This window comes from Zootoca vivipara, chromosome 11 (genome assembly GCF_963506605.1).
Source record: "Zootoca vivipara chromosome 11, rZooViv1.1, whole genome shotgun sequence".
Taxonomy (NCBI): domain Eukaryota; kingdom Metazoa; phylum Chordata; class Lepidosauria; order Squamata; family Lacertidae; genus Zootoca; species Zootoca vivipara.
The window spans coordinates 12,063,952-12,086,798 of NC_083286.1; the positions used below are offsets into that span (position 1 = coordinate 12,063,952).

Consider the following 22,847-nt stretch of genomic DNA (forward strand, 5'->3'; position numbering starts at 1 on the left):
ATCAATATCGTAAAGGATGTGAAGAAGAAGAGAGCACAATTCAGGGTAAGAGAAGAAACTTGCAATCCAGGAAAGGTATGTTAACTTAACCCTAAATTTAGTTCTACTTCCAAATATATATTTTGGTAGATAAATACATCATTCATTAATTCTACATATAGCATAAGCATAAAATTTTAAACTAACAACTCCTCATCTTTACGTAGTGGCAACGATACCAGCGGGAGCACTTAGTTGTGGGTATTTCGTTTTCTCTTCTCTCGAAAAGAGATAGCGCTGTTCTTCTTGTAACTGCTTTGCTGCCGCTGCTGTTAAATGTCTAATTTATAAAAGGGTTGAAAGGTTGGTAGTGCTTTCACTCCACACAACTGTTTACTTCTGGTATATTTTCAAAACAGCTATTAATAAAACAGTCTCACATGTTTGTCCCCCCCCCCATTGTGTACAGGTCTGAAACATGGTACAGTCAGAAGACGGAGTCTAGATGGCAGCTCCGGGATAGCGCTATTTTCACATAATGACACATTTGCCTTTCAGCTTCTCTTTCCTTTTCTGCTGCTTGCTTTTCTTGCCGTCAATCTGCAAGCTCACAGTCCTGCGTTTTTCCAAGTTCAGCAGCTCCTGGAACAACTCCTTCACATTGTGGTTCATCTTGGCAGAGGTCTCCATGAAGGCACACTTCCACTTTTTGGCCAGCGCTTCTCCATCGTTGGTCTGTACCTCCCGGTTGTGATCCTCATCATTCTTGTTCCCCACCAGCATGATCGGAATGCTGTCTATATCCCCTTTGATTTGGCAGATCTGTTCGTAGATAGGCTTGAGTTCCTCCAAGGACTGCCGGCTGGTGACTGAGTAGACCAAAATGAAAGCATGTCCTTTGGAAATAGACAAGCGCTGCATGGCAGGAAACTGATGGCTCCCTGTTGTGTCAGTGATCTGCAAAGTGCATATGCTCTTATCGCAGCTGATCACCTGCCTGTAGGTGTCTTCAATTGTAGGGATGTAACTGTCTCTGAAGGTGCCTTTAACAAATCTCAGGACCAAGGAACTCTTGCCAACTCCTCCTGCTCCAAACACCACCACCCGATAATCATTGCTTTGTTCAGGCATGGTTTTTCAAGCTTTGCGCTGCTCAACGAGGAAAAGAAACCTGCGTGTGGGAAGAAATAAAAAATCATCTATTAACAATTTGTGGGGGGGATAGTTCAAAATAAAGCCAGGATGCTAGAAATGGGAAACATGAGCTATGTTATTGCACAGTGTGAATGATGAGGCTCTTTCATCTCAATTTTAGATGCCCATCTCTCTGTACAAAGCAGATCCATAAACTTATATAACTTACTGTCATTCTATGATTTCGAGTCTCATGCAAAATGGAAGTGTTCGTTATTGGTAAATTCCCACAGAGAGGAGCAGACACATTCCAAACACTGAATTGATGAGGATAATAATAATAATAATAATAATAATAATAATAATAATAATAATAATAATATCTTATTTGTATCCCGCCCTCCCTGGCAAAGCCGGGCTCAGAGCGGCTAACATCATATAAATAAGATGATATGCATAATACAAGCGATCAATCAATTAAGATACATCCCACAATTAATTCAAACAATTAAAATTAAAACTGGACAATCTTCAGGTTAAAATTGAAAACGGTTAATACTCGCCAAGACCAACTATTTCCACTGATATTATAAGGACCTATGAGCGGGCTGGGAACCTCCTTCGTGCTTGTTCTTATACAAAGAGGAAATGAGTGAGGCTGAACCCTGACCAAAGGCCTGGCAGAACAGCTCCATCTTGCAGGCCCTGCGGAAAGATGTCAAATCTTGCACTTGCTCTACTTTTTCAAACAGAAGTGGGGAAACTCTGCCCCACATTTGGCCTGCCAAGCAGTATCCCCCAAACCACACCCACCTGCCTCATGTCTGGCATGATTTGTGAGATCAGGTGTGGGGAAGGTAGAGACATGGCACTAAGCTCCCCATTGCCTCCCCGTGTTGGTAACAGGCAGAAGCACTCAAGTGTTGAGCACTGCCACCATGCCACGCCACCCCACCAACTTCTATCTGTTTACACCGATCACACATCTTTCCTGAAATGCAGAAATGCAAGGGTGGCTCATAAATAAGGGTGAAGGTTCTCCAAGAGAAGCCAGCCAGCTCCTGCTAAGATGACAGTCAATACTAGACCACTTTTCTATGTGTAAGGGAGAATTCCCGAATGCTTCCCGTTGAAATGATTACCCCATCATACCCCTGTGTGCTATTCTTGGGGGGGGGGTGTTTCCCAAGCCAGTTTTGGGAAAGGGATCAGGGAGGCAAGGGGAGCAGAGAGCCCTGTTGTATTTGCACAGGGTTTCTGCTGATGGGATTCATTCATGTCCATTCCTAGGCCTATTAAATATGGGATTTCTCCTGCTAATCTTCTTCCGCAATCCCCCCTAAAAAAAGCACTGCAAAAATAGCCTCTGTGTACCCGCAACCAAAAAGCACATTTGATAGGGTTGTATTCACAGTTGTATCAATATTATTTTGTAATGTTAAGCCAATGCACAAGAACACAAGTAGGCCTCAGTAAATCACCACCATGCAAAACGAGATACTGTATATATGGGCACGCCTTTTGTGTGCCCGTTGTGTGCGCGCAGCATTTTATCCATGCACACTTGTAGATGTGTACGGAAAGAGTGGGGCAGAGAACATGCGAATAAAATGAAGGAGCAAGCAGCGCCCATGCCATAGCTGCCAAGTTTTCCCTTTTCTCACGAGGAAGCCTATTCAGCATAAGGGAAAATCCCTTAAAAAAAGGGATAACTTGGCAGCTATGGCCCATGCTCCAACCCTGCAATTAATTCGAGAAAGTAAAATCAGAGGGAAGCCATGGAGGAACTACGGTAAGTAACGAAAGGAGAAAAACTCTTTCACCCCAATTTCCAAATTGAGATATTTCTCTCTGTCTCTAGCCCAATGCAGAAAAGCTGGAAGCATTCTGGGCCTGATTCAAAATGTATAGTAAAGGCCAAGATTCTGCCTCGTTGAGCCATTAGAATGGGTTATATCTCAGCACAATATGGAAAAACAGGGGTGGCATTACAGTTTCTCATATCCAATCGAAGTGTGAACTCCCTAGAGTATAATGTTAAAGACAAGTGGGCTGAGAAAATGCTAAGAGAACGGATAAGAAAAGGCTCTAGAAGGCAAAGGGAAAGTGGGCGTCTAGTTCGTGTCACAATCCAGCCTACAGGAAGAAACAAGAGCGGAGGCAGTTAGAAGGAATTTCCCCCCCAGAGGATAACACTGACTAAATCTATGAGACAGCTGCTAACTAGGGCTATGGCTTAGGCAGAGCAGTAAAGAACAGCCATGACGATGAAGAATGTCGCAATCGTGATTACAGCTAAAAGAACAAGGCAGATGGGACAATGCATTTTCAGAGCTTGCCAAAGCTGGGTACGAATAGCACAGAGCCAAGGGGATGACGGTGTTGTGGTGAGGTAATTTTTTAAAAATGGAAATAAACATGCAGACCAGGTCTGTTGTCCAGGTCAGTCATGTAACTAAAGAGACCTAAAGGTTCTCTGTGTTGAGCATTTTTGCTACCACATTTCCATACATTAATCTGCTGGTAGATCTGCCCTTAAAAAAGGGGCAATTATGCAATGTTGTCTTCCATGTCAACAGGAAACTTTTTATTACCATTAATTAATTAAATGTAATTAAATTAAATTTATATACAACCCTTCATCCAAAAATCTCAGGGCAGTCGACATGATGAAAATGTAAGGTAAAAGCACAAATAAATAGAAGAAAAACAAAACATAACAATAACCCCCCCTTCCCACAGACACATTTAAAAGGCTGTAGAATATTAATCAGCCAAAGACCTGGTTGAAGAGGAATGTTTTCACTTGACCCCTGAAAATATATAATAAAGCCACCAGGTAGACCTCCCTGATGAAGCCGTACCATCTGGAATTTGAAATCCCTCCTTCACCCCCCGTTTACTCTCATGTAAGATTTTTAATTTGATCCTTGGCTTTTCATTATTCCAAATCACTTAAGAGCAACATGCTGTCATTAATTTTAATTGTTGACCATTTATTTTAATTGGCAAGTGCTGGAACAGAAAATTGATTCTGGTAGCCATCTTAATCACTGAGATTTTTGCCTGGGAAAAAGAAAGTTAAATAAGGGAAGTGAGGCTGCAAGATTTGTCAATTAATTGATTACACTGGTACCTCGGATTAAGAACTTAATTCGTTCTGGAGGTCCGTTCTTAACCTGGAACTGTTCTTAACCTGAGGTACCACTTTAGCTAATGGGGCCTCCTGCTGCCGCCCTGTTGCTGCCGTGCAATTTCTGTTTTCATCCTGAGGTAAAGTTCTTAACCCAAGGTACTATTTCTGGGTTAGCAGAGTCTGTAACCTGAAACATCTGTAACCCGAGGTGCCACTGTACATGAATTCAATAAAAATGCATTTAACTAAATAATAATAATTGGGGGGAGCATTTTTATTTTTAAAGATTTAACTATTTATACAAACCACAGGCAGCATGTGCCATTTTCGGAGAGACATTGCACCTTCTCCCTAACACCCCATTTATGATGCTACTGCTGAACTACATACATCAGTGTTTCCCAAACTTGGGTCTCCAGCTGTTTTCAGACCACAATTCCCATCATCCCTGACCACTGGTCTTGCTAGCTAGGGAAGATGGGAGTTGCAGTTCAAAAACAGCTGAAGACCCAACGTTGGGAAACAGTGACATACATGCATCATCTAAAAAAAACAGAGGATGGGGTTCACCTAGTGAAGTCTGTCAGCAGAAGCCTTGCAGAAAGACAGAGGGTCACAATGTTGTTCCCCCCGATGCCCCCCAAGATTGGCTCTGGATTACGGTGGCCATTTTTCAAACAATGAAAGTCTGGACAGAAAGGTTGTTGACCTTTTTCTGGCAAAGTTGTTGAGGAAAATCACAAAAAAACGATACTGCCAACATGGGTTGCCATACACCCAAATTTTCCCGGACTCCCCCCCCCCGGTGATTTCCAACCGGACACTACGTCCAACTGCAGTATTCCAGATATGTCTGGGAAATTCTGGACGTATGACAACCCTACTTGGCCCTAAATGGCCTCGGTCCAGTACACCTGAAGGAGCGTCTCCACCCCCATCGTTCTGCCCAGACACTGAGGTCCATTACCAAGATGCAGGGAACCAGGCAGAGGGCCTTCTCGGTGGTGGCACCCGCCCTGTAGAACGCCCTCCCATCAGATGTCAAAGAGAAAAACAGCTACCAGATTTTTAGAAGACATCTGAAGGCAGCCCTGTTTAGGGAGGCTTTTGATGTTTAATAGATTATTTTATTTCATTTTTCTGTTGGAAGCTGCCCAGAGTGGCTGGGGAAATAATAAATTATTATTATTATTACTTTGGAGGTCAATATAACTCCCCAGAACAGTTGGTCTGGAAAGCAGAGGACATATCTATCTGGCAAGCTACAATACTTGTGGAGATGAAACATTTTTTAATAGCGAAGTCGAATTGCATTCATAGTATACTCCTTTTTTGCATCCAAATAGATGCAGATATGATTGATATTTTAAAACACATAGAATCACCGATTTGGAAGGGAACTCAAATATCCTTTAGTTCAAGGTAAAGGTAAAGGACCCCTTTGTGGTTAAGTCCAGTCAAAGGTGACTGTGAGGTGTGGAGTGGCACTCATCGAACTTTTAGGCCGAGCGTTTGTCCACAGACAACTTTCCAAGTCATGTGGCCAGCATGACTAAACTGCTTCTGGCACAATGGAACACTGTGACGGAAAACAGAACGCACGGAAATGCCGTTTACCTTCCCGCCGCAGCGGTACCTATTTATCTACTTGCGCTGGTGAGCTTTCAAACTGCTAGGTTGGCAGGAGGTGGGACAGAGCAACAGGAGCTCACTCCGTCGCGGGGATTCGAACCGTCGGCCTTCTGGTCGACAAGTCCAAGAGGCTCAGTGGTTTAGACCACAGCGCCACCTGTGTTCAACCCCCTGCTGATGCAGGAAATACTCAACTACAACATCTTGACAGGTGGTTGCTGTAAAAAAAAAAAAAAAACCTCCAGTGAATTTGTTCCATGAAAGAGTCCCTTTTAGTTTAAGCTAATATATACTCTTGACTTGGCGTGTAATGTGGATTAAGACTTGCAGTGTATATATTGCCTCTGCTACTTAGGAACTCTTTTCACATTAACTGGCTCTGATAGGGAAAGCCCTAATTTATTAGCTAGGTTTCTCTCTCTTTTTTTAAAAAAAATCACTATAATATAAAATTATCATAAGTGAGCATAAGTAATGATTAAAGAATCTCTCTAACGAAATGTTTAATTACAGCCCCTGAGCAGGCTGATTTAAAATAAATCATTGCATTCCTCTCACTGACTTAGGCTCTTTTTTCATGCAAGAGGTAACTGCAGAGCATCAGATATGGGGAGCAAGATCAACCTACGAAAACACTTGGGATACTCTGTAGGATCAGTTTATACCAGGGGTCCCCAAACTACGGCCCCCGGGCCGGATGCGGCCCAATCGGCCTTCCAATCCGGCCCGCGACGACCCCCGCCGCCCGCTGCCGCCGCCCGCTCTCACAGCGCGCGGCGCAGCGACGATCTAAAAAATCGGCAAAAAATCGCCGAAAATCGCTTGTGCGCATGCGTATGGGCCTCTCCCGACCCGGAAGAGGTCATTTCTGGTGCACTTCCGGGTCGGGGGAGGCCCATACGCATGCGCACAAGCGATTTTCGGCGATTTTTTTCCCGCCCGTGTGCGTGTGCGCATGCGCACGGGCGCGCACTCCCCCGCCCTCCGGCCCGCTGCGCGCGCACTCACCTACCCTCCGGCCCACCGTGCGGTCGGCGCGGCGGGCACCGGCCCGCCGCGCGGTAAGTCTGGGGACCCCTGGTTTATACCTTCCTGTATGGCTAGTAGAGATACAAGGCAATATCCAATTCAGTCATACTCAGAGCAGGACCATTACTGAAGTCAATACTTTTCCGTGGATCTGAGTATGGCAATCACCCATCGTTTATTTATATGGTGTCTTGCCTGTTTTTCATACTTTTATACACTGCCTTGGAATCTTCTGATTACATTTATTAGGAAGAAGAAAGAGGCCGATTGACTGTAAAAATAGTGCTGGAAGAATTGCAGGGACCAGAGAACCGGGACTAAAAGTTATGTCTTTTATTTTGGACTCCCCCAAAAGCCCTATTGATAACACAAATGTTCTCTGTAGAGCAGGGGCTGAGAAGCTTTCCCAGTCCAAGACCCCCATTCCCTTGCAGGGGGGCGGTTGTGCTGGGCCAGAGGCAAAGGTTGCCCAAGCAATGGATACAACCCTTACCTCAGTACAGTGGTAAAAAAAAGGTAAAGGACCCCTGGACGGTTAAGTCTAGTCAAAGGCGACTATGGGGTTGCAGCGCTCATCTCACTTTCAGGCTGAGGGAGACGGCGTTTGTCCACAGACAGCTTTCCGGGTCATCTGGCCAGCAGGACTAAACCGCTTCTGGTGCAGCGGAACACCGTAATGGAAACCAGAGCGCACAGAAATGCCATTTACCTTCCTACTACAGTAATCAATTCATGAGACGTCTATTAAAACTGCCTCAGTGTGTCAGTAATTCAGCCATTCGCTTAGAATTAAAAATCTCCTCTCTAGAAACTATTTTCTGGAGGCGTATTCTATGCTATTGGCTGTCTCTGTGGTACAGGCTTCCGAATCATTATTTGATTCAATGTCTTTGGCGAGACGAGTTTCCTAGTCCCTGGGCAAAAACGATCCATAATAAAATTGTGTCCTATGGACTGTCCCCTTCGGACTTGTTGAAACTAGACCTTGCCACAGCTAAAAGAACCCTCAAGCAAAAACTAGAGGAGATGGACCTCCAGCAAAATGTCATAATGGGAAGTGGTACCTGTTCACCATCGAACCTCGGCATAGTGCCCTCCCCGCAGATTCCATCTTATTTGACATCCCTATCAGTCGCGGCCCATAGGTTTGCCTTTATTAAGGCAAGATTTAATGTCTTTCCTTGCAATGTTGTGAATAATAGGTTCTCGAAAGGCCAGAGTTCAGTTCTGTGTGCATGTGACAACAGATCCATAGAATCCCTCCATCATATATTATTCTGTTGCCCCTTGCACATGGTCCCTCGGACCAGATTTTTATCCCCCTTAATATCTGAAACGTTGGATAAGACTTCGGAATCCCAGTTAACATATCTGTTACAGGATAATGAGCCAAGTAGATCACTCCTTGTAGCTAGATACCTGATTGCAGTTCTATCCTACAAGAGGAAAAATGGGTTACTTTATGATTATTGATTTTTTTGCCCTAATGTTTGATTTATAGTGGTGACCAGATGATCTAAGTGATATTTTGTACCTTGTAATTGTAATTTTATAATATTTATAGGGATAGGATTTTTATGAATGGAATTGATTTTGTTTACTTTTGTTTTGTTTTGTTCTGTTGTACGATGTACATTGTTTTGTGTTGATATCTTGATATGGGCCTATGGCCGTAATAAAGTACTGATGCCCACTTCCTACTACAGCGTTACCTATTTATCTACTTCAGTCTCCAAATCTGAAGTTCCCCATCCCCACCCGAGAGAATTTGCACACTGCCCTAGGTTTTCAGAACACAAGGATAAAGGACATGTATTGAGGGTACAGTCATGCCTAAACCACAGAGCCTTGGGCTTGCCGATCGGAAGGTCAGTGGTTCAAATCACCACGATGGGGTGAGCTCCCGTTGCATGGTCCCAGCTCCTGGCCACCTAGCAGTTGAAAAGCACGTCAAATTGCATATAGATAAATAGGTACCGCTCCGGTGAGAAGGTAAACGGCATTTCCGTGCGCTGCTCTGGTTCACCAGAAGCGGCTTAGTCATGCTGGTCACATGACCCAGAAGCTGTCTGTGGACAAACGCCAGCTCCCTTGGACTATAGAGCGAGATGAGTGACGCAACCCCAGAGTTGTCTGTGACTGGACCTAATGGTCAGGGGTACCTTTACCTTTACCTTTTATCAAGGGTACAGTCACCTTTGGGTGGACTTCAAATAGTTGCCCACCCCAAGGATAAAATACAGGCATCCCCAAACTGCAGCCCTCCAGATGTTTTAGCCTACAACTCCCATGATCCCTAGCTAACAGAACCGGTGGTCGGGGAAGATGGGAATTGTAATCTAAAACATCTGGAGGGCCGAAGTTTGGGGATGCCTGATATAGAGGATGGGGGTTGGAAGATTATAAGCAAAGCATAGTTTTTTTCTAAGTATGAGATAGCCTGCCTTGCGGGTCTTTTCATCTGGAGGACGGGCTCTGAGTGTTCATGCAGAATTTCAATCAGGACGATTAATAATTCACAAAGAATTTTGTGAAGCATTTTAAGTACAGGACTGCAGACCAAGCCAAGTCACACCAAATTTAGCTGTAAAGCACAAAATGACTGATCTAATGAAAAGTCTCCGTTTGAGGTTTTTTCCCCTGAGCAAACAAAAATTGTTACTCCCTTTCTGTCCAACACTGCGGCATCCTCAATAAGATCCTAGAACTAGTTACTTCAGAGAGGGTTTCTTTGCTACTTGTCTGCTGGTAGAGGAGATGATTTCGTAAGCAATTTAATGAACATTAGAGTCTACCAATCTTCTCCAAGTTTTCGAAGTACCCTGAACGGATGGACAATTGACACTAGAGAATACAAGAGATTATAATACGGCAGAAGTGATGATCTCATGCCGTGTAGCACAGAGAATAGAAACATCTGTTGCATCACGTACTCATCACATACTGGTGGCTTATTATATATTTTCAGGGGTCATATTGTTTTTAAAACAATAGGATTCTTTTGCTTCGGTGATCGTTTAAGTGGTGCTAAATAGCAAGTTTATTTGATATTTCTATGGACAGCTCCTAATGGATTTTGCACACTGTTGCTTAAGAGAACACACATTCCCTCTTCTTAGTGCATCAGTGGTGCCATTATTGCAGTGGCACGATAATCAGGCCAGTCTTTGCTTTTGAATTTTAGGAGCCTTGCTAAGTAATCTCAATAAGTTGATGGAAACTCATTACAGACTACCCTTAAGTGCCATAAAGAAGAAGGCCATCGTTAATAGTTTGCTTTCCTAAAGGTGTGTCCAAACAGTAGCTTCCTGCATTTAGGGGTGGGCACCATTAAGCTTCTGTTCAAAATTAGAATTGTCTGGAAATGCACTTAAGAGTCCCTGCAGAAATGCCGCAAGTTAGGAGATGTTAGTGTTCCATGTATCATTTTAAAATAAAGAACCAAACCCATGAGGCCTCATTCAGAAACCCTGAGACACCAGAGTGCAAGACAGATGCATGCATGCAATTGTGCCCAAAGTGGTATGTTAATTAGAAACATGGCTTTGGACCACCGTATGATTCTAATAATTTGTTTGTTTGTTTGTTTGTTTGTTTGTTTATAACCCGCCCATCTGGCTGGTTTTCCACTCTGAGCGGCTTACAGCAGATTAAAAAAAATGTTAAACATTAGATATTTTTTTTAAAAAAATCCCGATACAGGGTTGCCTTCAGATGTCTTCTAAAAGTTGTTTATTTCCCTGACATCTGATGGGAGGGCATTACACAGGGCAGGTGCCACTGCAGAGAATGCCCTTTGCCTGGTTCCTTTTTAACCTCACTTTTCGCAGGGAGGGAACCGGCAGAAGGCCCTCGGAGTAGGACCTCAGTGTCTGGGCAGAACAATGGGGGTGGAGACGCTCCTTCAGGTATATTGGGCCAAGGCTGTTTAGGGCTTAAAAGTTAGCACCAACACTCTGAATTGTGCTCAGAAACGTACTGGGAGCCAATGTAGGTCTTTTAGGACTAGTATTATATGGTCCTGGTGGCTACTCCCAGTCACCAGTCTGGCAGCCGCATTCTGGATTAGTTGTAGTTTCCGAGTCACCTTCAAAGGTAGCCCCATGTAGAGTACATTGCAGTAGTCCAAGCGGGAGATAACTAGACCACTCTGGTGAGACAGTCTGCGGGCAGGTAGGGTCTCAGCCTGCGTACCAGATGGAGCTGGTAGACACCTGCCCTGGACACAGAATTAACCTGTGCCTCCATGGACAGCTGTAAGTCCAAAATGACTCCCAGGCTGTGCACCTGGTCTTTCAGGGGCACAGTTACCCCATTTAGGACCAGGGAGTCCTCCACACCTGCTCGCCCCCTGACCCCAAAAACAATCCTTCTGTCTCATCAGGATTCAACCTTAACCTCAATTTTCAGATGGTCACTCGCAGCTGGTTGCAAGATCAGGACATAAACATATTTTCATAAAAAGCAAAAAATTTTAACGGTCCTCCTGTACCAGTTCAGAACCAATTCCTGCCTTTATTTTCTTCTCCCTTGCAGTGGGGCCTAAATCAGATTGTTTTAGCTTGCTGCATGTTCGGGCACTCAGTGGTTGACTGTTCTGACTGTCTGTTCTGATTCTGAACTGTTTGTAGAGTCCTCAAAGAATAGGTCAAGGACATTTAAACAGGAGGGATAGAGATTTGAAATCACAAGGAACATTGAAGTATAAGGGGATGGTTTGACACTACAACTAAGCACTTAGAGACCTTGTGGGATCTCCTACCACAAGCTAGATGTGATGTTCAGCACATGAATATAGTTCTGTGGTTTTTGTTATGCGCACCCAGGCGCAATGAAGCACAGGCAGCGGGTGGGGGTGGCCCTCACACAATCCTAGAATAAGTCACAGAGTAGCAATATTGGGATTAAATTGGGCCACAACTTTATTGATTACAAATGCCAGAACTTGTCGGCATATGTAATGGTTGGTAGGGTGTTGACCAAGGTTAAAGGTCACCCTACAACATTCATCATATCCAGGAACCTCACGTGATAATTGGCAGGGGGCTTTAAGACTTGCCAGCTCCTGAGTTGGGTGTCTGGACATGAAGCACCCCCCTGGGTTTGGGGGTACTTCTGTGCTTTCAGGAAACTGGCATGAATGAGGAGGGTACCATGGCCAGGAGAACTTTCTAGAGTCCACCACTGGGCATGGTCTAGGTCTGGGAGAGGCAAGGTTATACCCTTGTCCAACTGGTCAGTTTTAAAGAATCTCACACATGCCTTAAAGGCACATCAATGTTGAATGTAGTCACACCATTAATTTCACATCTGCTTTGGTCATTGGGGGCTTCTGAAGAGCATCTGGACAGGTATCTGTTGGGCGGGTGCGCTGAGATATAAGGATACCCTGATACAAAGAATTTGATTATCTGTTTAGGGCCTCTTATTAGATGCTGTGAAATATATCACAATTGTACCAATAAATACTGACAGCAGCATTCTCAGAGGCCAAACAACTACTCTACATTGTGTCATCACATACAAATGGCAGAGAGGAATAGCCTAACTAGTCCATCATTCATTGATCACAGGGCTTCATTTCTGATTAAGCAAAGCAGCTGGCATGTTTTCAATGAGCAGTCATTAATATTGCTATTTTGAAGGGCTAAGTAGCAAGAGAACAATCAGTTCTGGTGTTCTGTATTTCCAGCTGAGCTAAGTTTAATCACAGAGGATGAAGTATTCATACCAGTAGCTGACAACATCCACCCAAACCATCTTCTAAAAACAATATGAATTCTGTGCGGGTCTACATGGAAAATGCATTTGATGCTTAAAATGTATCGGGTAAATTTCGGTATACCGGTAATTTAGATGCTGCATTTGCAATAAAATATAGTCCAGTTACAGGGACGCAGGTAGCGCTGTGGGTTAAACCACAGAGCCTAGGGCTTGCTGATCAGAAGGTCAGTGGTTCGAATCCCCGTGATGGGGTGAGCTCCCGTTGTTTGGTCCCTGCTCCTGCTATCCTAGCAGTTCGAAAGCATGTCAAAGTGCAAGTAGATAAGGTAAACGGCATTTCTGTGCGCTGCTCTGGTGAACCAGAAGCGGCTTAGTCATGCTGGCCACATGACCCGTAAGCTGTACGCCGGCTCCCTCGGCCAGTAAAGCGAGATGAGAGCCGCAACTCCAGAGTCATCCGCGACTGGACCTAACTGTCAGGGGTCCCTTTACCTTTACCTTTGTAGTCTAGTTACAAACTAGATGCCCTTTTCTCTTCCTGAAACGAGCTGAAAATTCTGTTGCAAGGAAGCCACATCCACAGAGGAAAATGCTTGCTGCCCTTGTCAATCATTTTGATACTGTGGTCAACAGATCAAAACCAAAATACTACAAATTCAGTACCAGTTGTTATGAAGTACATTTTGGGAACTGGCCAAGTCTATGGAGCTCCTCTTGAACCACGTTCAGAGTTTCGGATGCACCCATTAAATGTGGATGGGGCACCTGCAGATATTACGTGGTTTGTATTAATTTTCTTTCGCCTCCTCACACACTTCAAGACTAGACAACCCTTCACAAAGTTGGTCTATCATACTTAGAGGAGTACCAATTTGTCACACTATGATCAACCAAGATATTAAGATTCTCCTCAGAGACAATTCTCTGGATACCTCCACCAACAGAAAAGAGACAGGTGATTATGTCAAACAGTGTCAGGGACCGTGCTAAAGGGGGGTGCACTAAGGAGGAATGGTGGGAGCCACCCCCCCCAACCCCCACCCGATCCTGATCCTGAATCTTCCCAGGAGCAGGAGGACAGTATAGATTTGGAATAATGGTTTGCATTCACCCCCCTTCTCCAAAGATACAGAGAGCTCAGAAAGTGTTAGAATAGAAAGTACAGAGGGTACAAGTTTAGATAACAAGATGTAGAAGTGATGTCGATTAATAGGTATGGAGTGGGGGGAGTAAGACTTAATTGGGAGCGCCGCCATTTCTAGTAGACATGTTCTTTTTCTCTCTCCCTGAGATTATTAAAGAATCTAACTCAGGCATCCCCAAACTGCGGCCCTCCAGATGTTTTGGCCTACAACTCCCATGATCCCTAGCTAACAGGACCAGTGGTCGGGGAAGATGGGAATTGTAGTCCAAAACATCTGGAGGGCCAAAGTTTGGGGGTGCCTGATCTAACTGGTAATACCAGGCATCTCCAAACTTTGGCCCTCCAGATGTTTTGGACTACAGTTCTCATCAACCCTGACCACTGGTCCTGATAGCTAGGGTTCATGGGAGTTGTAGGCCAAAACATCTGGAGGGCCGCAGTTTAGGGATGCCTGGGTAAGACGTTCCTTTCATTTGATCTCTTCTTATTTACTGCTATGGGGAAGGAAGCCAATTCCCTGAAGCCTGACAGACAGGGCCTTTGTGGTGGTGGCACCCAGGCTTAGAATTCTTGCTTTGACTGGTGCAGAATATTACAGTCTTTACTTTCAGTGCCAGATTGAACTAGGACAGTCAGATGCAAAAAGCATTCAGGGCTCTTGCACCTTTAATATATATGCAGAATTTGTGTCAACATACACTACAGGAATGTATTCTAGATGTAACCAAGCCATGTGTTGACTGTAGCCAAGTCTTCTCTCTCTAGAAATGGACCCATTTGCCACACCGGCATAAGATGAGCAAAAGTTATGATAATCTCAGACACCACTTGTCTCGACCATCTAGGAACAGTGCCAGTTCAGTACACTCCCAAACCGTAAACTTCATAGATTCAGGTATATAGGCTTATACCAAGAACAAACTTATTTGGTCTCTAAGGTGCTACTGGACAATTTTTTTATATATTTCAACTTTAAACTTCATATTTCAAGAAGAGTGGAATCTTTTCCAGAGCAGGCAGATATTCTATCACTAGACCAGCTGTCTTCATAATCAGGGACACTTAAGTTTCTACTTGTTCACCCCCATCCAGCCCATTTCAGAGAATGGTTGAGAACTTCCACAGCCTCTATGGGCTGAGAAGAAAAGGAGATTATGGAGCTACATGTCACCAGCATGTTGCTGACAACTAACTCCAAATCTCTAGATAATCCCATCCCCCTTAGTGGTTTCATTTAGATGCTGCTTTATCATTGCCCTAAATATTGAGTGGTTGAGAAATACTCATCAATCAATCAAACTAGTAGAGAGGACAAGAAGGAATTTTGCAGGATCTCAAGCAGGTGTTCCCCCAGGACCACCTTCTGTAATCTCCTCTCTGCAAAAGGCAAGATCTATTGCATGCCAAGGCCCCGTGCCCAGCAGTTCCCAACTGGATAATAAACACACGGACGTGAGTATTTTGGTTTATGGATTCAAATGGGCAATAATAATAATACTTTATTATTTATACCCCGCCCATCTGACTGGGTCTCCCCAGCCACTCTGGGCGGCTCCCAACAGAATATTTTTTAAAAATCAAACATTAAAAACTTCCCTAAACAGGGTTGCCTTCAGATGTCTTCTAAAAGTCAGATATTTATAAAAGTCAATTTATAAAAAATTATTTTATAAATTGCAATTATAATATAGTCACCCTAATGTTCAAAATTAATCTTGGGAGTCTTTTGTCCTTTTTATGATAACGTGTGAAAGTTAACGTCTGGGCTAGTGCCTGTTAAGAGCAATAGAGTCATCTGAAGAATCCAGGAAAGGGCTGATGCTATGAGGTTTTATCCCTGAAATTATCATCATTTTCCAATGACAAGATGTAAGTTCAATTCAAAAGGGGGAAAGCAAAGAAACAATCATGCAATTCGGCGAGTCTCATTACTGCCTAGCATTGATTTTCAGTCAGAGCCGCTGAGCATTAGTGGAAAGAACCTTATGCAACCTGGAAATTGATGTGCTTTCACCCATGCTGTTGCTTTATGGAACATCCATCTTAAGAAGAGGGAAGGATGCTAGCACTGTAGTATTCACTAGTCATTCTGACACAAAATCTCCCCCTGCTGCTTTAATGCAACGTCTATTGGATTACCGGGGTTTCCAGAATGTGCTGACAGCATCTCAGTTAAGGAATGTAGAAGATGGAATCTGGCATCCTTTCCCTCCCAAATTTCACTAACTCTTTATATTCCTTGGCTCCTGGCTGATGTGTATCAGCAAGTGCAAGAAAAACAGTACCCTCATTTAAATAATGACATTCTTGTTTCTAGGTTAAATTTATTATTATATGTTGGAGGGCTCAATTTAGAAGAAACGGTCACTGTTTCTAGCCATCAGAATAAGATAATTTAAATCAGCCTTGAACCAAAGGAAACTATATTGTGGTGCTAGAAAGTAGCTAATTGTTTGCCCAAATTATTTTAAATTGCCTTGGTGACTCAGTTGAGTGTCATAGATTTTATAATGGGCATCTTTTGCTAAAATGTGTATTTTGGAAGCTAGGGAAATTGTTTGGGCATCCAAGCAGACACTATTAGTGTGACTGCGACTCATTTCACCACTGGAATAAGACCATACTGGAAATATACATGGTTTTATTTTCTTTTGTAACACACAGGGGAAAAAATACAGTCTTCTATGAGCCATGGTTTAAAAGAAAACAAACAGAATTTCAGAAATGGAAATTAAATGTCATAAATGGTGTTTCTGCAACACACCTGCCTGAACCAAGGGAAAAATGCTTTAGGGAATAAAATAAAATAAAATAAACAGACTTCCAGTGGAAAGCAGGTTCCATACCTTATGACCTACCAGTGCTGGAGAGGGGAATGCAATAGGAAGCTAGGAAACTGCTTAAGACCAGGTCATATTGTTTGCCCATTTATGCAGTGGGCCCCAGACTCTTCAACTGTCAGGGACTGGGAGGAGTGGTGGAGACCGCCTCCCTATCCTGAGCGGCAGCTGGCTGACATGTTGTCACTAGAAAACATTCTAGACCCACCATCTCCCAGAACCTGGTGACCCTTAAAAGTAGGAGAGCAAAGAGCTCAAAGACAGAGGGCACTTAGCAGCACCCGTAGAGAAGATGATGATGATGACAAATGAGGAAATGGGAGAGACGGGTGTGTGTGTGGAGATGCACTCGGGACAACACCATTATCCAAGAGGCTGGGATCTATAGCCTCTCTCCTTAAAGTTTGAAATAAAAATGGACTGTAAGAAACTTTCCCTTGTCTTTATACTTCCCTGGGCAACCAGCCAGGTGCCGCTGACAGTATCCTAACATCAACAGAGGTCTTTCACATCATCTCTTACCTGATAATTTAAATTGGGGGTTCCAGAGAATGAGCCTGGGATGTTTCCCATACAGATCAGGTGCTTTACCCCTGAGCTAAAGACCTTCTGTCAATAAATGCAGTTGTGAAACCTTTAACACCTTACAGCCACAGCAGGCGCTGTAACTCTCCAGTGGTTTGAGTTCACCCGCAAAGGCACACTCCTCCATTGTCTCCTGAGGCAGATGCCAACAACAAAATATGACGTATCTGAGCACATGGTGCACAGAAAGAACTCAAATGAAGCTAAGGCCAAACGTGCGCCAAGATCTTTCATCCTCACGTGTACAGAATCACAAAGTTGGATTGATCTCCCATGGCTTCTCCAGCCCAGTACCCTGCAAGAAGATCTTTCCGCATACCAGAAGCGAGAGTTCTCCAATTTTTTAATACACCTCAAAGCCAAATGCTGGATATACACAACACAGGAAAGCCACTACTGTCATATTCTGAGCACACCTGGGCATCTGGTTGCTTGATGGTGGAAGCAGAATGCAGGCCAGGACAGAGCCATGGTCTGACCCACCTTACTAACAATGTTTTTTTGTGAAAGTTTCCATGAAAGAAGATGTCACAACCACCCTAAGTTTATTCCATTGCTGGAATGCTCTTGTATTTAGGAAGTTTTTCTAACTAATCTGCTGGTGGTTGAGTGAACCAATTTTCCCTGTTCTTTTTTTCTGACTTCATTTGAAAACTAAATATTGATTCCACCTTAAATTGAGAAGTAGCAACGGCTGTCATGGGAATTAGAAGAGTTCTGCTGACTAAATCTGCGGTGTCAGGTGATGAAATCCAGCTGATTAAATGTCCACAGATAATTGTGTTTCAGTTCGGTTGGGCTGGATTTTTTAAAAAAATCTGGGAAAGATTTTCTTTCTTAAATGAGCATAAGAACCTAAGAGGAATTCCACTAGATCAGCCCAACAGCCCATCTAATTCCTGTTTCCCAATGGTCAATGAGATTCCTATGGGAAGCTAACTAAGCAGGACACAAGGGAAATGGCTAGGATTCCGTCACTGGAATTTAGACTAGTATCCATTTAGAGACATTTAGACTAGCCCTAACTTCTATGAAATTGACTAACCCCTTTTGAAAGCTGTCCAAGTTGGTGGGAAGTAATTTCACAGGTTAACAATACACTGTGGAAATAAGTACTTCCTTTTATTGGTCATTAAGCTTCCAGAAGTTATCTTCATTGAATGACCGTAGGATTCTGGTATTACGAGAAGCGGGCGGGGGAGTATTTCTGGCCACTTTCTCTACACCATTCGTGGCTCAGTTTGTAGAGCATGCAACTCTTAATCTCTGTGACATGGGTTCGAGCCCCACATTGGGCAAAAAGACCCCTGCACTGCAGGGGGTTGGACTAGATGACCCTCAGGGTCCCTTCCAACGCTCCAAATCTATGGGATCTATGGACCATGCATCATTATGTCATTTCTCCCTTACTTGCCTTACAGCTGCAGTTTCTTGAACCACAACAAGCACAGCTTTCCAGACAAATCTATTTAATAATTATTCACAGCTTGTGTGGGGCTAAATGTGACATTAAGCAGTTATACAAGAAAAGGTGCCAGTATGTGCTAAATTCAGCTGGATAAAGGTGAAGCACTTTCTAGAGCTGCAATACTTCCAGTGGGAACATTTTTTCATATGTTTTATAGAGCTATAACATGGCCCCTGTACAACATCAGAAATCCATACTCCATGCACATAACTAAATTCTGGCGGCAATTCCGTGTAAACTTGGGAGTAAATCTCTTTGAATTCAGAGGAGCCTGCATTGCAGGGGGTTAGACTAGATGGCCCTTAGGGTTCCTTCAAACCCTACAAGTCTATGATTCTATTCTTTAAAAATAAAATAAAGCAAGCTTAATTCCAAAAATCAACCTTGCAAACTATATGGTTATATGGGAAACAAGCATAAATTCATATTTGCATAAGCATGTGCATTCCTATTTAAAAAAATAACTACATAGACTTGCAAAAGTACAAAGAAAACACTTTGTGAATCTTAACCTCTTAATGTATTTTGCTTTAAGATAATGCAGAAAGTATAGCTAAAATAAATAACTGATTTTCTTAAACAGTTCTTTGTTTTGATTTGTTTGGGGGCTGAAGATTGATCAAACTGTTTAAAGCAGGAGAACCAACCCATCTCTGTTCAAAACACGTCAGGGACTATTTGTTTAAAACTTACCAACCTGCACTGCCTTACTCTTTGGTTTCGAAAAGAGTCAGATCCATTTGCCATGGCTCAATCTCATTTTTCAGAAACAGGAAAGGTCCACGAGAATCTAGCCCTGAAAGGTACCACCTGCATATTTTGAAAGATGCGGAGCTAGGAAGTTCTCTCTCATTAGTATTCCTCCCTTTTTGCATTCCACAATGTTTCCACCCACTGTTTCCACTCTGGTTTGTTTGTTTTTTAAAAGAACATAACAATCTCGTATTATTTACACCCCTTTTCCAGTAGGCAGATGGGTCAAAACATTCCTCACATTTCCTTCGGATGAAAATTGTAGCCTGCAGCAGCCAGGGTTGAAATGTGCATCCTGCTCATTATGCAACATTCTATAGAGAGTTTTTAAAAAAAATAAAATAAAAGGAGGAGACTTACCTGAGAAGAATAAGTCTGATAAAGATGCTTCAGTTATTGCCTGTCATAGTAGCTGAGGTAGAAGAGCCTTTCTGCCGAGGCTGGGAGCTGGCTGTTTTTTAGTTCTGTATCCTTCCTTCTTCCCTCTTCTGCTTTATGTCCAATGGGTGGCTGTTCTTTGGTGATCCTGGTGTTTCTTGCGCTTTATTCACTGGGATGCCAGCTCCCTCTCTTCCTCTCTGGATGTCTGGGCCGTGTTTAATGCTTCTGTCCCTCCAGTTACTCTCTCTCCTCTCTGTGGCACAGGCGCTCTGGCTCTGGCTGCTGCATCAGCTGCTATTAGTACCTAAATGGCGCCTGCAAATCTCATCTCAGCTTTTAACTGCCACCTACTGAATAAATGTGGAACTCACATCTTTGGGATGGGCTGGGTTTGGTCTTAGTAAAAAAAAAATTCACCACTCGAGCATCTCTGCTCGACGGTCATCTCTGTTGTACAATTGGGCTCGCATCATTCAAAACTACATTTTATTTGTTTTGTTTTGTTCGTCTCTCCAAATGCAGCAGGAGCAGCCCTGCTTCTTGAGCCTGACAGAGCTCACACAGGCAATATCATGGCTGAAGTGTAGAGTTGGGCACAGAACAGCCTCGCAAAATTCTCCGCTTCCTCTGTGAGCGCACAAATTGGTGGGAACTGTTTCGCAGAGTTTTTCCATGGGGAGAAGAGTCCCCCCCCCAACAGTTTTAGTTCCAGTGGAGCAGCTTTCTTCTTTCCGAAAGGTTTCTTTTTGACATGGGTTGTTTGTTTGTTTTTTTGTTTGTTATTGCTGCCACTGCAAGTGGCACCAGTAGGAGCTGTAGCAGAAAAGTGGCCGCCATTTTGCATCCCCAATTCTGCCCTTGATCCCAGGGCACTGTGGGAAAGAAAAGAATTCCTGCCCCAGAGCAATGGGGGGGGGAATAGGAGAAAATGCTGCAATGTAGTCTTTTTCCAGTGTGTGCGGGAGAGTGAGAGTGAATATTTCAACATTTTAATCAGGGGGGGAAAATGTCCTCCAATAACTTTTGGCTCAATTCCTCTAGAGATTACATAGAACGTGACTGTGGTCGATACTCTGTTGAAGGAATGTTGCTGTCAACTCCCTACCTTTCAGACCTTTTAAATTTAATAAATAAATACATTAATGGATCAGAAGAAATATTACTACTACTACTACTACTACTACTACTACTACTATTAATTGAATTTATATACCGCCCTATATCCAGGGCAGTCCACAGAATAAAATCAAGATATAAAACCACAAAATACATAATAAAATAAAAACAACAAACCAATACCCCCCCCAAAAAACATTTTACAAGGGCATAGGGTGTAAATCAAATCAAGCAAAGGCCTGGTTAAAAAGGAACATTTTTGCCTGGCGCCTAAAGGTATACTATTTTTTATATATATTTGTTCCGGAATTACTGTGCAGTGAAGCGTGGGTAAGAAATGTTTTAAATAAATAAACAACAATTACCTGTTATCAAGGTCTTAAAGAGAGAGAGAGAGAGAGAGAGAGAGAGAGAGAGAGAGAGAGAGAGAGAGAGAGAGAGAGAGAGTCAGCTAGAGCTGCAGCCTGTGTTGAAAGGATACACCAGGCATCCCCAAACTGCGGCCCTCCAGATGTTTTTGGCCTACAACTCCCATGATCCCTAGCTAACAGGACCAGTGGTCGGGGAAGATGGGAATCGTAGTCCAAAACATCTGGAGGGCCAAAGTTTGGGGATGCCTGGGATACACTCTGACCTGGAAGTCCATCTCCCTAACCACAGGTGTATGGAGCCTGACTCCACTTGCTTGAGGAAAAACACTCTGTATATGCTCAGGGATAGCCTGTTTTGTTGTTACATTTCATTCAAAACACACATGCTGCCATTGTTATACTGAAGTGTTAGAACTAAGGGTTGTGTTGAGGTATGATGCTACCTTATTTCTGGTTACCTGTCTAGGTAATGCCCCCATCTAAGAAACCTGGGACAGACACACAAACACACACACACAAACACACAGTGCCTTCCCACTCACACAGAAAATGGTACCAAACGAGTATAATATTATTCAAGTACTGTACAAATTACGTTTTTTGGGGGGGGGGGGACTGGCTGCTTTGTCAGACATAAGCAATGGTACCCCTCAACTCTGAGGAAGTTCTGCCCCAAAAGTTTTACATTCATCATTGATAACAGATGACTTTGAGATCTACTCCTCGTTCTCCTGGGCACAGTTGCTGCCAAATGTCCTACCCGCATCATTTCTGGGCTGGCCTCCAAGTTGTGAGTGTTGCTTTTGGCAGGACGCAGTTGGAACAGCACCATAGCTGTCAAGTTCTCCCCTTTTTTAAGGGAAATTCCCTTATGCTGAATAGGCTTCCTCGCAAGAAAAGGGAAAACTTGACAGCTATGACCAGCACATGGGACTTGCTCCTCGGCAACCATCAGATATGGAGAGGAGGGATGGACCCGCAGGGAAGCTTTCTCAGCAAAGGTGCTGTGGAAGACCGAGCCGGGTGTAGTCGATTCAAATCAGAGTGGTGGTTTCAACTCAGGAACTTGGCTCAAACTGTGATTCAGCCAAGATGCCATCCGATTGTTAAATCCCTGTTCTGTAGTCATCTCAGGCAAACGATTGGCAAAGATCTCTCCTTTTCTTTCTTCACAGCTCCATGTCATTCCTTTAACAGCTCTGGTCTCATGCTGCTACCACCCTAGAGAACTCTGTGAAATAATCTCCCCCCCTTTCATTCAGATTCTCTTCAGAATGGCGATGTTGCCAAAATTAATGATGACCCGGTTTAGCATCTGAGTTTGCATTGTTCAAAACGCTCGGCTGCGCTATGGATAGGAATAGGCTGGCATTCAAACGGGAACTTATCAAAGTCGCACTTTGCAAAATGATACGCAAACATCCTTTGAAATAGGCATTTCTCCCCATTTTGCAACACTGAGTAATGCGTGCAATAATAATAATAATAAAATAATAATAATAATAAACCCTGGAGAAAGTTCATTGGCGTTTTTGAGAAAATTAAATAGACTCCT

The 22,847-nt window shown here is 43.4% G+C and overlaps 1 protein-coding gene across 1 annotated transcript; it reads right to left on the reverse strand.

Annotated features, from left to right (window-relative positions):
• Window positions 1–431: 431 nt before the first annotated feature.
• DIRAS2 (DIRAS family GTPase 2) lies at window positions 432–20,123 on the reverse strand. The gene is made up of 2 exons (XM_035099904.2): window positions 19,785–20,123; window positions 432–1,150 (listed from the first exon to the last, which is right to left on the reverse strand). The coding sequence occupies exon 2, from the start codon at window positions 1,108–1,110 to the stop codon at window positions 511–513; it is 600 nt and encodes a 199-aa protein (XP_034955795.1). The 5' UTR covers window positions 1,111–1,150; window positions 19,785–20,123; the 3' UTR covers window positions 432–510.
• Between the last annotated feature and the right edge of the window lie 2,724 nt (window positions 20,124–22,847).

What these genes read in the sequence shown, in the direction of transcription:
- DIRAS2 (XM_035099904.2), bottom strand. Translation starts at nt 1,110, where the DNA reads ATGCCTGAACAAAGCAATGATTATCGGGTGGTGGTGTTTGGAGCAGGA.